Source organism: Anomaloglossus baeobatrachus, chromosome 4 (genome assembly GCF_048569485.1).
Source record: "Anomaloglossus baeobatrachus isolate aAnoBae1 chromosome 4, aAnoBae1.hap1, whole genome shotgun sequence".
NCBI classification, from domain to species: Eukaryota; Metazoa; Chordata; class Amphibia; order Anura; family Aromobatidae; genus Anomaloglossus; species Anomaloglossus baeobatrachus.
In genome coordinates this window covers 663,709,356-663,726,098 of record NC_134356.1, presented here as the reverse complement: position 1 = coordinate 663,726,098, position 16,743 = coordinate 663,709,356, and the positions used below count along the sequence as shown (strand labels likewise).

The window sequence follows — 16,743 nt, the reverse complement described above, 5'->3', positions numbered from 1 at the left end:
GTTTGTCCCTATGTACCTCCCTTAGTTGGCTTCTGTATAGAATGCTCCTCCCTTCTCCTTCAGTTTAGTCTAGAGGAGCCATTGCTGAAGAGACATGTCTATAACCCTGTACAGATTATTCCTTTTCACCTGCCTTTTCTTTGTACTTAATACAAGATTCTAGAAGAAAACTACAGCGTGTCTCCTTGTCTTCCTACAAGTCATCGTTTGGGCTGAGTTAACACTATCTGTGGAAGCCGTAGAGTGAGTAAACCATACAGTTATCTAAGGAACTGATAATTAGAGCGGTTAGATTCATTGCTACCAGGAAGAGACAGAATACGCGTCACCATGGTGCACGCGCACAAACGGGCTCGAACCCCTCCGCTGACCGTAGTCAGCGCGCCGGAGGACGCGCACAACCACAGGGTAAGGAGAAACATATTATGATATCAATATGCAGAAATCAAAGGGGAACAAATAAAGAAGTTGAGTGGTTGGTTGCATCAGTATGTTGCAGCTGTGCGGCCCCCGTCTTTATCATGGGGTCTCCTGCATTCTGCTACTGCATTGGTTATCTCACCTGATGTTGGCAATGGCTCTTTTTTTTTTTTTTTTTTTTTTTTTTCTTGTGAGAATTATTTTATTTTTTTTGTTCCGCAGATGTCAGGAAGGGGTTAAGGCTCTACGGGTCATATCTTGCATTAACGAATTCTTTGCTATAAATCTGACTTTTATATTTGAAGGGATTGTTCATAAAGGCTAGCTCCTAAGGTCCAGTTTGTGTGATTTCGGTGTATTGGGGGGATCCATAGCCGCTCTTACGGCTGTAATAGGGAATCTTGTGCTTATTACCGCAGGAATGGAGGGTAACTCTCAGCCGCAGGTTCCTGGATTGGTGAGGTGTTCTCTTTTCGGACGGTTACATGGTCAGCACATTCTTCCAGAACAGGATAAACCCGCTGCTCTGTAGTATGGAAATCACTGACCCCGGCATAATTTGTTGCATTAGTCTGTGTTCCCGGGGCTCTCCTTATCTGCACATTTGGTAACATCCCAATCGCCTGCTATTTTTTGTCTTATTTTCTTTGCGTCTATACATAGGACACTTTTGGTATACAGGAGCATGATGCTTATTAAAGTGGTATCCCATCGCTGACATTTATGCATGTTCACGAGTTCCCACTAGAGAAGGATATACAGGACCCCGGTGCAGCAGTTATCTCGGAAGTCCATGGCCACTGTCAGGTGTGCGTTGTGCCGCATTGATGACGCCATTCTTGTATATCAGAGGAGGTGCTTATGTACCGCCCCCCCGTGGAAGCAGACGAGCTGCTCAGATCCGGGTTCGCTGTGGCTCGAGGGTCTCCGGACCCGGGGTCGTGCGGCAACTCAAATGAAGGGGGGTATTTACATGGGAGTTTATGTATAGTTCGTGACTCCACCCGTGGTGTACGGTAATTTGGGAGTACAGCCGCTGCCGTTGGGAGTACCCGGAGTGATGAAGTGGGGCATCAAGGTGTCGTAGCCTTCCATGGGTAGGGGGACTCGGTGAGGGGGTGCCGTGGGATGCAGGGGTCACTCTCGTACTCACTCGGTTCATAAGCAGACGCTGACAACTGGGTAAACCAACTCTCTGGGTGCCGCTGGCGCCGTGGGGAGCTCATCCGGGTCCCGTCCCCTATAGTGTTGCCTGGTGATTCGTGACCTGCCTCCTGGCATTAAGTTTAACTTCAATCTGGTGGCCCGGTAGTATGGAACTTGTCAGGCCCCGCTCCCCGCTATGGCTAAGTGTGGGAACTTGCTCTCACTGTTCACGCTTGGGATTTTCTGGACCGTTTTGGATTGGAAAGTCCTATTCCCCTCGTTGCGCTAATGCCCCGATTCTGGAGTGGGTGGGAACACATCATAAAGGCTCTGTTCTCCTCAGGTGTTGCCTGAAGCTACTCCCCGACCTAGGGTTCGTTTACCCCGTCGTGCCTTCGGTCCCAGACCGGTGACAGTGCTCGGCTACCGGCTTTCCTCCTCGACAGGTCCAGACACCTTGCCACAATCCCCTGCGACCGGGGGTCCGACTCCTCTAGACCCAGACCACGGTCTGCAACCTAGATAACTAGATAACCAGGAGCCACCGCTCCCGACTTCCTCTCACTCTGACTACACACTCCGATTCTCTACACTCCTCACCTCCCCTCCTGACCACCCCAGGTGGGCGACTTTATTCCACTCAAGCCGTCCACTGGTGTGCCTGGTGGGTGTGGTGCAGGGTGTATCTAGGATTTGATTTGCTGTTGGAGGCAACACCATTAAGATAGGGACCCAGAACCAAGAGGGAGGTGGATACTGCACGGAAGGGCAGTTTGTGCAGTACCCTGTGATGACCGATAGTCCAGGGGCGTCACAATTATGCTGCCAGCAGGGGGAGGCTAGAGGCCATGGGCTTGACAGCGTCCTGCAAATCTTGACCATCTTTAGTTCCTTCTTACACTTATTTTGCATTTTTTGCATCTCCCATAGAAGGGAATGGAACAAGATTTGGTTCCATCTCTTTTCGCTGCAACCTCAGCCTGGGCAGGTTTAATGACATCGGGGATTTCCCCTTACCCGACACGTTGCCATGATTGCCGGAGAGAGACTCCAAGGGACTGCATCATACGAGAGCGCATGCGCTGATTAAAGCGTTCATTTCAAACACCCGTGGTGATGGTATTTAAGGTGGTGGGGCGCACAACCACATATAGCGCCCCCCGAGGAAGCCCTACACGAAACGCGTGTGTCGAGGTTTGCCATCATTGCTTCCCTCTCTGTAACCAGGAGAATCATGGGTAAGTTTACCTGTGTACTGTATTAACTTGACACCTGTGTTACTGATCCACACTCATAAAGTTTCCCTTAAGTTGACTAATGGCCACGTGACTTGGGCATGTTTACTATACAGTGTCGCTAACCCAGATACAGGGTTATTGATTTTGCTCTTTTGCAAAAAGAACCCCTTGGATTCCAACTATTTATTAAGTATACATATTGTGCTATTTTTTTCACAATTGGTAAATCAAGATAAATATGAGGGATCATCTTTTAAGTTCATTTTGAGCATTTCACATTTGAGACCCATTTCCCTGATTTCTCATTTAGCCCAACAATTAAATTATGTGCCCCATCTAGGTCTATAGTAATATATTCTCTAAGAAAAACTGGGATTAAAACCAGGGCTGTGGAGTCGGAGTCGGAGTCGGAGTCGGAGCTCATTTTGGTGGAGTCGGAGTCGGTATAAAATGCACCGACTCCGACTCCTAAAATATATAATAAATTGGGGACAGGAGTGCAATGCAGAATGTGCTGAATATTTTACTAAATAACAACATTTAGTATAATGCTTATATTTAAGTGAAAAATTTATTGTAGTACAATGTGAACATCAGACATTTAATTGTTTTTATGATACAATAATCAAGATATTTGGATAGAACATAAAATATTTATTGGAATACAACTTTAGAACACAAAAAAACTAATAAATTGTAAATATGTAATATATATAATATATATATATATATATATATATATATACAGTGTATATACACACACACAAGATATATATGTAATCTACTGTATATTACATAGTGTATTACATATTTACAATTTATTACAGTTTTTTGTGTTCTAAAGTTGTATTCCAATAAATATATTTTATGTTCTATCCAAATATCTTGATTATTGTATCATAAAAATTATTAAATGTCTGATGTTCACATACACATATTCATGTACTACAATAAATTTTTCACCTAACTATAAGCAATATATGTAGGAGTCGGAGTCGGAGTCGGAGTCGGAGTCGGAGTCGGAGTCGGAGTCGGAGTCGGAGTCGGAGTCGGAGTCGGAGTCGGAGTCGGAGTCGGAGTCGGAGTCGGAGTCGGAGTCGGAGTCGGAGTCGGAGTCGGAGTCGGAGTCGGAGTCGGAGTCGGAGTCGGAGTCGGAGTCGGAGTCGGAGTCGGAGTCGGAGTCGGAGTCGGAGTCGGAGTCGGAGTCGGAGTCGGAGTCGGAGTCGGAGTCGGAGTCGGAGTCGGAGTCGGAGTCGGAGTCGGAGTCGGAGTCGGAGTCGGAGTCGGAGTCGGAGTCGGAGTCGGAGTCGGAGTCGGAGTCGGAGTCGGAGTCGGAGTCGGAGTCGGAGTCGGAGTCGGAGTCGGAGTCGGAGTCGGAGTCGGAGTCGGAGTCGGAGTCGGTGCAAGAGAATTTGAGGAGTCGGAGTCGGAGTCGGTGCAAGAGAATTTGAGGAGTCGGAGTCGGAGTCGGTGCAAGAGAATTTGAGGAGTCGGAGTCGGAGTCGGTGCAAGAGAATTTGAGGAGTCGGAGTCGGAGTCGGTGCAAGAGAATTTGAGGAGTCGGAGTCGGAGTCGGTGCAAGAGAATTTGAGGAGTCGGAGTCGGAGTCGGTGCAAGAGAATTTGAGGAGTCGGAGTCGGAGTCGGTGCAAGAGAATTTGAGGAGTCGGAGTCGGAGTCGGAGTCGAAGGTTTGGCTTACCGACTCCACAGCCCTGATTAAAACAAAACCATAGCTGTAATTCTTTGTGTGTGTTCTCACTGATACATTTACTATGTGGTGTAGCCAACCCCCAGAGTTCAGGGTTATATATTAAAAAAATTGTTTAAAAGAACAGAGTCCTCAGTGGTTGATACCTTTTAATGGCTAACTGAAAAGATGGTAATAATTGCAAGCTTTCGAGACTACTCAGGTCTCTTCATCAGGCATGGTATAACACAAAATCTGAAGAGTCACATATTTATACACAGAAGTCCTGTGACAAAGGTTTTGTGCATAATGGGTATTGTAGGTATGTAGAATTGGGTTTGTAAGAAGTCCTGTGACAAAGGACTGTGACTGTGACTCTTCAGATTTTGTGTTATACCATAACTGATGAAGAGACCTGAGTAGTCTCGAAAGCTTGCAATTATTACCATCTTTTCAGTTAGCCATTAAAAGGTATCAACCACTGAGGACTCTCTGTTCTTTTAAACAATTTTTTTATCTCTACTGGCTAACACGGTACAAAGATATATTTTACTTGGGTTATATATTGTGATTCTTTACAAAAACCATGGACTCTAACAGAGTATATATAGTATACTTATTATGCTATTGTTCTACTACTGTTAAAGCAGGATAAACATGGAGACTTTTTTTTTTTAAGCTCCTAGTGAGCATTTTACACTGTAGATCCTATTTCCTGATCCGTCCTTAGCCCAATGGGTATACGATTAAACTCGGATTAAAATAAAATTGGAATTACAATTGTAAAAAAAATATTTTTTGCTCGGTATTCACTATATGGGCTATAGATAAACATAGTTGTACTCTTGATATCATTCAAACTGGGAGAAATTAAAACTGGGATTGCAACCATTGTGATATTGTGTTCATTTTATGAGATGGGATTGAGCCATGATGGATTCACTGCCTACCTTGCACTTTAGCTCTTCCGTTTTTAATACTGTGTTTTTTTTTGTAATTCCTTTCTAATATTTTTAGATTTGGTTCCATCTCTTTTCGCGCCTGGGTCCTGTTTTCGAAATTGATGCGGGTCCCACTTTTAAGACCCCCACCCAATATTTATAATGTAGCTTTAGGATATGCCTTTAACCCCTTTAAGGTTACAGCTTCGTGGCAGCAAATCACCGCATTATGGTTACCTCTGTTTCCTCGTACAGAAGGCGATCGCAGGAATTCTGATCTAAATATCACAGCTTTAAGCATTACCGTTACTAGATTATTTCCTATTCCTTCAGACCCGAAGACTAAGGAGTGGCTGGCCAAACACCTGGACCCTGTGTTTGGATATCCTCAATTTGTTCGGTTCAGCTGGAGCACAGCACAGTCTATTCTAGAAAGCAAAGCCGCCCCGGTGCTATGGTGAGTGACGGAGGGAGGTAATGTAGTAAACATGTGGCAGGATGAGGGTACAGATATAGTGGAAGGGGCTGGGGTATGATAAATAATAGCGAGCGAAACAAAGGTATAGTGGGTATGATAAAATCGAAACGGGGGAAAAAAAAAACATTCTATAGGGGAGGTCAGGGTGCTGGTATAATGGGTGTGAGCGAGCAGGAAGATGGTAAGGTGCTGGTATAATGGGTGTGAGCGAGCAGGAAGATAGGTGCTGGTGTTATGGGTGTGAGCGAGCAGGAAGATAGTAAGGTGCTGGTGTAATGGGTGTGAGCGAGCAGGAGGGGCGTAAGGTGCTGGTGTAATGGGTGTGAGCGAGGAGGAGGGGAGTAAGGTGCTGGTGTAATGGGTGTGAGCGAGCAGGATGGGAGTAAGGTGCTGGTGTAATGGGTGTGAGCGAGCAGGAGGGGAGTAAGGTGCTGGTATAATGGGTGTGAGTGAGCAGGAAGATAGTAAGGTGCTGGTATAATGGGTGTGAGCGAGCAGGAAGATAGGTGCTGGTGTAATGGGTGTGAGCGAGCAGGAAGATAGTAAGGTGCTGGTGTAATGGGTGTGAGCGAGCAGGAAGAGAGTAAGGTGCTGGTGTAATGGGTGTGAGCGAGCAGGAGGGGAGTAAGGTGCTGGTGTAATGGGTGTGAGTGAGCAGGAAGAGAGTAAGGTGCTGGTATAATGGGCGTGAGCGAGCAGGAGGGGAGTAAGGTGCTGGTATAATGGGCGTGAGTGAGCAGGAAGAGAGTAAGGTGCTGATGTAATGGGTATGAGCGAGCAGGAGGGGAGTAAGGTGCTGGGGTAATGGGTGTGAGCGAGCAGGAGGGGAGTAAGGTGCTGGGGTAATGGGTGTGAGCGAGCAGGAGGGGAGTAAGGTGCTGGTGTAATGGATGTGAGCGAGCAGGAGGGGAGTAAGGTGCTGGGGTAATGGGTGTGAGCTAGCAGGAGGGGAGTAAGGTGCTGGTGTAATGGATGTGAGCGAGCAGGAGGGGAGTAAGGTTCTGGTGTAATGGGTGTGAGCTAGCAGGAGGAGAGTAAGGTGCTGGTGTAATGGATGTGAGCGAGCAGGAGGGGAGTAAGGTGCTGGGGTAATGGGTGTGAGCGAGCAGGAGGGGAGTAAGGTGCTGGTGTAATTGGGTGTGAGCGAGCAGGAGGGGAGTAAGGTGCTGGTGTAATTGGGTGTGAGCGAGCAGGAGGAGAGTAAGGTGCTGGTGTATTGGGCATAAGCGAGCAGGAGGGGAGTAAGCTGCTGGTGTAATGGATGTGAGCGAGCAGGAGGGGAGTAAGGTGCTGGGGTAATGGGTGTGAGCGAGCAGGAGGGGAGTAATGTGCTGATGTAATTGGGTGTGAGCGAGCAGGAGGGGAGTAAGGTGCTGGTGTAATGGGTGTGAGCGAGCAGGAGGAGAGTAAGGTGCTGGTGTAATGGGTGTGAGCGAGCAGGAGGGGGAGTAAGGTGCTGGTGTAATGGGTGTGAGCGAGCAGGAGGAGAGTAAGGTGCTGGTGTAATGGGTGTGAGCGAGCAGGAGGGGAGTAAGGTGCTGGTGTAATGGGTGTGAGCGAGCAGGAGGGGAGTAAGGTGCTGGTGTAATGGGTGTGAGCGAGCAGGAGGGGAGTAAGGTGCTGGTGTAATGGGTGTGAGCGAGCAGGAGGGGAGTAAGGTGCTGGTGTAATGGGTGTGAGCGAGCAGGAGGAGAGTAAGGTGCTGGTGTAATGGGTGTGAGCGAGCAGGAGGGGAGTAAGGTGCTGGTGTAATGGGTGTGAGCTAGCAGGAGGGGAGTAAGGTGCTGGTGTAATGGGTGTGAGCTAGCAGGAGGGGAGTAAGGTGCTGGTGTAATGGGTGTGAGCTAGCAGGAGGGGAGTAAGGTGCTGGTGTAATGGGTGTGAGCTAGCAGGAGGGGAGTAAGGTGCTGGTGTAATGGGTGTGAGCTAGCAGGAGGGGAGTAAGGTGCTGGGGTAATGGGTGTGAGCGAGCAGGAGGGGAGTAAGGTGCTGGTGTAATTGGGTGTGAGCGAGCAGGAGGAGAGTAAGGTGCTGGTGTATTGGGCATAAGCGAGCAGGAGGGGAGTAAGCTGCTGGTGTAATGGATGTGAGCGAGCAGGAGGGGAGTAAGGTGCTGGTGTATTGGGCATAAGCGAGCAGGAGGGGAGTAAGCTGCTGGTGTAATGGATGTGAGCGAGCAGGAGGGGAGTAAGGTGCTGGTGTAATGGGTGTGAGCGAGCAGGAGGGGAGTAAGGTGCTGGTGTAATGGGTGTGAGCGAGCAGGAGGGGAGTAAGGTGCTGGTGTAATGGGTGTGAGCGAGCAGGAGGGGATTAAGGTACTGGTGTAATGGGTGTGAGCGAGCAGGAGGGGAGTAAGGTGCTGGTGTAATGGGTGTGAGCGAGCAGGAGGGGGAGTAAGGTGCTGGTGTAATGGGTGTGAGCGAGCAGGAGGAGAGTAAGGTGCTGGTGTAATGGGTGTGAGCGAGCAGGAGGGGAGTAAGGTGCTGGTGTAATGGGTGTGAGCGAGCAGGAGGGGAGTAAGGTGCTGGTGTAATGGGTGTGAGCGAGCAGGAGGGGAGTAAGGTGCTGGTGTAATGGGTGTGAGCGAGCAGGAGGAGAGTAAGGTGCTGGTGTAATGGGTGTGAGCGAGCAGGAGGGGAGTAAGGTGCTGGTGTAATGGGTGTGAGCTAGCAGGAGGGGAGTAAGGTGCTGGTGTAATGGGTGTGAGCTAGCAGGAGGGGAGTAAGGTGCTGGTGTAATGGGTGTGAGCTAGCAGGAGGGGAGTAAGGTGCTGGTGTAATGGGTGTGAGCTAGCAGGAGGGGAGTAAGGTGCTGGTGTAATGGGTGTGAGCTAGCAGGAGGGGAGTAAGGTGCTGGGGTAATGGGTGTGAGCGAGCAGGAGGGGAGTAAGGTGCTGGTGTAATTGGGTGTGAGCGAGCAGGAGGGGAGTAAGGTGCTGGTGTAATTGGGTGTGAGCGAGCAGGAGGAGAGTAAGGTGCTGGTGTATTGGGCATAAGCGAGCAGGAGGGGAGTAAGGTGCTGGTGTAATGGGTGTGAGCGAGCAGGAGGGGAGTAAGGTGCTGGTGTAATGGGTGTGAGTGAGCAGGAAGAGAGTAAGGTGCTGGTATAATGGGTGTGAGCGAGCAGGAAGATAGGTGCTGGTGTAATGGGTGTGAGCGAGCAGGAAGATAGTAAGGTGCTGGTGTAATGGGTGTGAGCGAGCAGGAAGAGAGTAAGGTGCTGGTGTAATGGGTGTGAGCGAGCAGGAGGGGAGTAAGGTGCTGGTGTAATGGGTGTGAGTGAGCAGGAAGAGAGTAAGGTGCTGGTGTAATGGGTGTGAGCGAGCAGGAGGGGAGTAAGGTGCTGGTGTAATGGGTGTGAGTGAGCAGGAAGAGAGTAAGGTGCTGGTATAATGGGCGTGAGCGAGCAGGAGGGGAGTAAGGTGCTGGTATAATGGGCGTGAGTGAGCAGGAAGAGAGTAAGGTGCTGATGTAATGGGTATGAGCGAGCAGGAGGGGAGTAAGGTGCTGGGGTAATGGGTGTGAGCGAGCAGGAGGGGAGTAAGGTGCTGGGGTAATGGGTGTGAGCGAGCAGGAGGGGAGTAAGGTGCTGGTGTAATGGATGTGAGCGAGCAGGAGGGGAGTAAGGTGCTGGGGTAATGGGTGTGAGCGAGCAGGAGGAGAGTAAGGTGCTGGTGTAATGGATGTGAGCGAGCAGGAGGGGAGTAAGGTGCTGGTGTAATTGGGTGTGAGCGAGCAGGAGGGGAGTAAGGTGCTGGTGTAATTGGGTGTGAGCGAGCAGGAGGAGAGTAAGGTGCTGGTGTATTGGGCATAAGCGAGCAGGAGGGGAGTAAGCTGCTGGTGTAATGGATGTGAGCGAGCAGGAGGGGAGTAAGGTGCTGGTGTAATGGGTGTGAGCGAGCAGGAGGGGAGTAAGGTGCTGGTGTAATGGGTGTGAGCGAGCAGGAGGGGAGTAAGGTGCTGGTGTAATGGGTGTGAGCGAGCAGGAGGGGAGTAAGGTGCTGGTGTAATGGGTGTGAGCGAGCAGGAGGGGAGTAAGGTGCTGGTGTAATGGGTGTGAGCGAGCAGGAGGGGAGTAAGGTGCTGGTGTAATGGGTGTGAGCGAGCAGGAGGGGAGTAAGGTGCTGGTGTAATGGGTGTGAGCGAGCAGGAGGGGAGTAAGGTGCTGGTGTAATGGGTGTGAGCGAGCAGGAGGAGAGTAAGATGCTGGTGTAATGGGTGTGAGCGAGCAGGAGGGGGGTAAGATGCTGGTGTAATGGGTGTGAGCGAGCAGGAGGGGAGGAAGGTGCTGGTGTAATGGGTGTGAGCGAGCAGGAGGGGAGGAAGGTGCTGGTGTAATGGGTGTGAGCGAGCAGGAGGGGAGTAAGGTGCTGGTGTAATGGGTGTGAGCGAGCAGGAGGAGAGTAAGATGCTGGTGTAATGGGTGTGAGCGAGCAGGAGGGGAGTAAGGTGCTGGTGTAATGGGTGTGAGCGAGCAGGAGGGGAGTAAGGTGCTGGTGTAATGGGTGTGAGCGAGCAGGAGGAGAGTTAGGTGCTGGTGTAATGGGTGTGAGCGAGCAGGAGGGGAGTAAGGTGCTGGTGTAATGGGTGTGAGCGAGCAGGAGGGGAGTAAGGTGCTGGTGTAATGGGTGTGAGCGAGCAGGAGGGGAGTAAGGTGCTGGTGTAATGGGTGTGAGCGAGCAGGAGGGGAGTAAGGTGCTGGTGTAATGGGTGTGAGCGAGCAGGAGGGGAGTAAGGTGCTGGTGTAATGGGTGTGAGCGAGCAGGAGGGGAGGAAGGTGCTGGTGTAATGGGTGTGAGCGAGCAGGAGGGGAGGAAGGTGCTGGTGTAATGGGTGTGAGCGAGCAGGAGGGGAGGAAGGTGCTGGTGTAATGGGTGTGAGCGAGCAGGAGGAGAGTTAGGTGCTGGTGTAATGGGTGTGAGCGAGCAGGAGGAGAGTAAGATGCTGGTGTAATGGGTGTGAGCGAGCAGGAGGGGAGTAAGGTGCTGGTGTAATGGGTGTGAGCGAGCAGGAGGGGAGTAAGGTGCTGGTGTAATGGGTGTGAGCGAGCAGGAGGAGAGTTAGGTGCTGGTGTAATGGGTGTGAGCGAGCAGGAGGGGAGTAAGGTGCTGGTGTAATGGGTGTGAGCGAGCAGGAGGGGAGGAAGGTGCTGGTGTAATGGGTGTGAGCGAGCAGGAGGGGAGTAAGGTGCTGGTGTAATGGGTGTGAGCGAGCAGGAGGGGAGGAAGGTGCTGGTGTAATGGGTGTGAGCGAGCAGGAGGGGAGGAAGGTGCTGGTGTAATGGGTGTGAGCGAGCAGGAGGGGAGGAAGGTGCTGGTGTAATGGGTGTGAGCGAGCAGGAGGGGAGGAAGGTGCTGGTGTAATGGATGTGAGTACACTGTGGACTTTAGTAAATTCTCCACTCTGACCCTTTGATGTTTTATAAAGCAGCCTGACTATCCATCGTTAGTGGCTCTCTCCCTGCGTTATGTCTGCAGTGGCCACCTTGTTAGTCCTTTGGTTGTAGAACCAGCAGAGGGCAGCAGAGGACACGGTGATTGTCCCTTTAAATGCGCACATGTGCTGTAAGAGTGGGGCATGAGTTTCCGGCTCAGCCGGCGATGGCCTTGTTGCTGGTAACGTTTATGCTGATTAGCAATGTCAGATTATGCCAGGCGGTGACTGGAGACGAGGTCAGACAGACCTTGTGTGCTAGTAAAGAGGATTTAGGTGGACATCTTGATCCCCCCCCCTCCCCCGTGCTATCCACACGTCTAATTGATCGGCTGCTCCATAAAAGGTTCAGCTGTCAGGCAATGTCTGTATATATTCTAACATGTATACTTTCCTGTCTTTTGTGTAGGGGCGACGATGAAGAGGATTCAGGTAAATCTTCCTCGCACTCTCTCCTGTCCTTCTTTTCTGCCACAAAAGACTCCTCAAAGCCCCAAAGTCACCGCTTCTTCTCGGAGAGACAGCTGGAGCCTCTGGTCGATTTGTAGGAAAGATTTACCTCTATTAGTCCAAATGTGAGAGGAGAGAAGCCACTGTAAAGAGGTGATCCGCCTCCGCATTGGGACGTTACGACCCCACATACCAACCGGGAGACGGCAGGTATCCTGCACGCGTCCTGCAGATGTGTGAGGTCGTAACGTCAGCGCCACTCACTGCGGTGCAGACGTTTCAGCCTCGAAGCCACATAGTCAGTGGCTGTTAGCGACGGTGAAGGCGAAACATCGGCATAATCCATGTCGGAGACAGCGCCTCGGAGGTTGCCGTATGTGCCTGGGCTTTTCATACCCGTTGCATGAGTTTATGGAGTGACCACCAGTTACATATAGATCTGAATAAACTGTACACTTGTAGTCTGGATGCGTAACGTAGATTTTATATCTAAATGGTTCCCAAATCTGTGCTGTGCCATCAGCAGGATCCTGAAATAATCCGTCCCCCTCATTGGCTCCTGAATTCACGCCGTCGTTTTGAAACACCATCATTTAGTTAATGATGTCACAGGGTATCCCTGTGCAGGGAGGGTCAGACAGATCAAGGGTTAAAATAATACAAAATATGGGGGGGGGAACCCCTAATGCCCCTTTCACATTGTGTTTTGACTTGCGTTCACCGGTCCCTTCAGGGCATCCCGTTTCGGACGCATGCGCCAACAGGGCCACTGACTGTAATGGAGCAGACTACGTCAGCGCGTGCTTTGTTTTGTATAATTTTTGGGCACATTCGTTTTCTGCAGGCATGCTACGTTCGGGTGTCTGCCTACAGTAAACGTATGTGCCCGAAAATAGTGCAAAACAGAGCACACGCTGACGTAGTCTGCTCCGTTACAGTCAATTTCCCTGTCGGCGCATGCGTCCGAAACACGTTTTGCGTAGTGAGGGGAGGGGCGGTTTGGACGGATGCCCCGACGGGACTACTAAACGCAAGGTAAAACTCAGTGTGAAAGTAGCCTAATAAATGGGTAAAGGGAGAACTCTTCTCCAAATCTGCATGCGCCGGCGTAAGACGCTCAGTGTGACTTGGACACGTTGCACATTTTTCAGGTGTTTTCGCTGCTTTGAGAGGACACACAATGTAAATTACTCGAGGCCTCATTCACATTTATATTCCTTTTTAAAGGAACAGACAAAAATGACAGAAAAGGACTCCACATAAAAATTGACGCCAAACAGACCCCATAGCAATCAGTGAGACCCCCATAGCGATCAGTGAGACCCCCATAGCGATCAGTGAGACCGCCCATAGCAATCAGTGGGACCCCCATAGCGATCAGTGAGACCGCCCATAGCGATCAGTGAGACCGCCCATAGCGATCAGTGGGGCCCCCATAGCGATCAGTGGGGCCCCCATAGCGATCAGTGGGGCCCCCATAGTGATCAGTGGGGCCCCCATAGCGATCAGTGGGGCCCCGCCGCGCTTTGAATTAGATCAGTTTTTGACATGAATTCTAAGTGTTCCCTAAAAAGGAAAGTGGAAACGTGAAAGTCGCCAAAAATACTCACATTTGTACAGAGGCTTCCTCTTAGATTAACCCTTTAAAAGACTAGGCTTAAGAAGGCTTTAACGACAGCAAACTTTTTATTTTTTGCCCCCAACCCAATTTCAGCGGCCAAAACTTTCTCAGGCTTAATTTTTTTTTCACTGATGAGGCCGTAGGAGGCTTTGTTTTATGCGGGACAAATTATTTCATTTAATTTTATTTTAGCGCTTTTTGGAATATGTAGTAATTACTATATCATTTGTATCATTTTAGTTTTAAACTTCTCTTTTTGGGGTGGGGGGTAACGTTGCGTGGTTTGTTTTTTTTTTGTTACTGATTACATTTCACATCAAATTACCTGGTACATGAGTTTTCCCAGATTCTTGTTTCTATAGATGCCTAAAGTGAGAAGATATTTTTGGTTTGTTACCTATATAAACTGTCTCTGGCAGGGCTGATTTGGGTTTACCAGGGCTCAGCAGCCTGTACTGTGCTTGGCGGCCATGAAAGTGCCAGGTCCTACAGACGCATCGGCAGTCATTAAGTGCTACATAGCCTTTTAAATAGAAGACAGAAGCGGTAATGAACCGGTTCTGTCTTCTTCCCAAAAGTGCCAATGAACTGGTTCTGTTCACTCAGAAGCGCTAATGATCCGGTTCTCTCTGCTTCCCAGAAAGAGAATTAGAGGATTTTATTTTGAGGCTAAATATTAGCAAACATATATGTAAAAAAAAAAATTGGGTTAGAAGAAAAAAAAAAAAAAAATGCCTTTACTACACAACTTTCCAGAAAATGTCAAAATTGTTCTGGTTAAGAAAATGCCAAACACTCAGGTACAAAGGATTAATATTAAATATCAAATCCCACCAAGGACACCATCTGCAAGGAGTTTGTATGTTCTCCCCGTGTTTGCATGGGTTTCCTCCCACACTCCAAAGACATACTGATAGGGATTCTAGATTGTGAGCCCCAATGGGGGCAGTGTTCCTGATGTATGTAAAGTGCTGCGGAATTAATTTTATTTATTTATATAGTGCTATTATCTATTTTCCCTGCACAGATATAGAATTAATGAGCTTTAATTAGGAAAAAAAAATGTATAAAAAATTTCACTCGTGTCACCGCTGCTGTTCAATCTGTGTGCCCCATTATCCTTTTTTGGCCTTGCTTTACTTGTGCTGCAAATACTACATCCCCGGCCTTACACAAGCATCTCAATAAATTAGGATATCCTCAGAGTTAATTTTTTTCAGTAATTCAATACAAAAATGGAAACGCATATATTATAGAGTCATTACACACAGAGGGATCTATTCCTATATATTTATATACAGTCATTACACACAGAGGGATCTATTCCTATATATTATATAGTGTCATTACACACAGAGGGAGCTATTCCTATATATTATATAGAATCATTACACACAGAGGGATCTATTCCTATATATTATATACAGTCATTACACACAGAGTGATCTATTCCTATATATTATATAGAGTCATTACACACAGAGGGATCTATTCCTATATATTATATAGAATCATTACACACAGAGGGATCTATTCCTATATATTTTATAGTCATTACACACAGAGGGATCTATTCCTATATATTTTATAGTCATTACACACAGAGGGATCTATTCCTATATATTTTATAGTCATTACACACAGAGGGATCTATTCCTATATATTATATAGAGTCATTACACACAGAGGGATCTATTCCTATATATTATATAGAATCATTACACACAGAGGGATCTATTCCTATATATTTTATAGTCATTACACACAGAGGGATCTATTCCTATATATTTTATAGTCATTACACACAGAGGGATCTATTCCTATATATTTTATAGTCATTACACACAGAGGGATCTATTCCTATATATTATATAGTCATTACACACAGAGGGATCTATTTCTATATATTATATAGACAATGTCCAGATGGCAGTCATTGACACACTCCACAAGGTGGGTAAGCCACACAAGGTCATTGCTAAAGAAGCTGGCTGTTCACAGAGTGAGGTGCCCAAGCATATTAGTGGAGAGTTGAGTGGAAGGAAAAAGTGTGGTAGAAAAAGGTGCACAAGCAACCGGGATAACCGCAGCCTTAATAGGATTGTTAAGAAAAGGCCGTTCAAAATTTTGGGTGAGATTCACAAGGAGTGGACGCTGCTGGGGTCAGTGCTTCAAGAGCCACCACACACAGACGTGTCCGGGACATGGGCTACAACTGTAGCATTCCTGGTGTCAGGCCACTCATGACCAATAGACAACGCCAGAAGCGTCTTACCTGGGCCAAGGAGAAAAAGAACTGGACTGTTCTCAGTGTCCAAGGTGTTGTTTTCAGATGAAAGTAAAGTACATTTGGAAATGGCGGTCCCAGAGTCTGGAGGAAGAGTGGAGGCCACAATCCAAGCTGCTGAGGTCTAGTGTGAAGTCTCCACAATCAGTGATGGTTTGGGGAGCCATGTCATCTGCTGGTGTAGCTCCACTGTGTGTTATCAACACCAAAGTCAGCGCAGCCGTCTACCAGGGAATATTACAGCACTTCATGCTTCCCTCTGCTGACAAGCTTTATGGAGATGGAAATGTCATTGTCCAGCAGGACTTGGCCCCTGTCCACACTGCCAAAAGTACCAATACCTGGTTTACTAACCACAGTATCACTGTGCTTGATTGGCAGCAAACTCGCCTGACCTAAACCCCATAGAGAATATATGAGAGACACCAGAGCCAACAATGCAGACGAGCTGAAGGCGTTTATCAAAGCAACCTGGGCTTCCATAACCCCTCAGCAGTGCCACAGGCTGATCGCCTCCAGCCACATTGCCGCATTGATGCAATAGGACCCGACCAAGTATTGAGGCATTTACTGTACAGACGTTTCAGGAGGCGCCAACATTTGAGTGTAAAATCATTGTTTCAGTTGGTCTTATATAATCTAATTTTCTGAGAGACTTTTGGGTTTTCATTGGCTGTAAGCCATAATCATCAACATTAACAGAAATAAACACGTGAAATAGATCCCTCTGTGTGTAATAATTCTATATAATATATAGGAATAGATCCCTCTGTGTGTAATGACTCTATAGAATATATAGGAATAGATCCCTCTGTGTAATGACTGTATATAATATATGCGTTTCCCTTTTTGTATTGAATTACTGAAATTAACTTGTTGATGATATTCTAATTTATTGAGATGCACTGGTATAACTAATGTGATTGCTGCAGGTAGAAACCCCAGTAGTGGCCATTGATTGACTTTAGTGGTCATGTGGGGTATATGGGCTACAACATTCGCAGCCAATTTAGACTGGAAACCAAAGGGGGAAAATCAGGGG

General features: G+C 48.2%; 1 protein-coding gene across 2 annotated transcripts in view; it reads left to right on the top strand.

Annotated features, from left to right (window-relative positions):
• The window catches only part of RNASEH2A (ribonuclease H2 subunit A), an 81,682-nt gene extending 69,428 nt beyond the window's left edge, over positions 1-12,254 (top strand). For both annotated transcript variants that reach the window (XM_075346597.1, XM_075346596.1), the window contains exons 7-8: positions 5,767-5,890; positions 11,753-12,254. In XM_075346597.1, the coding sequence (XP_075202712.1) occupies positions 5,767-5,890; positions 11,753-11,891 (263 nt within the window). In that variant the 3' untranslated portion in view covers positions 11,892-12,254. The remainder of the gene's footprint in view (positions 1-5,766; positions 5,891-11,752) is intronic.
• Positions 12,255-16,743: the final 4,489 nt, after the last annotated feature.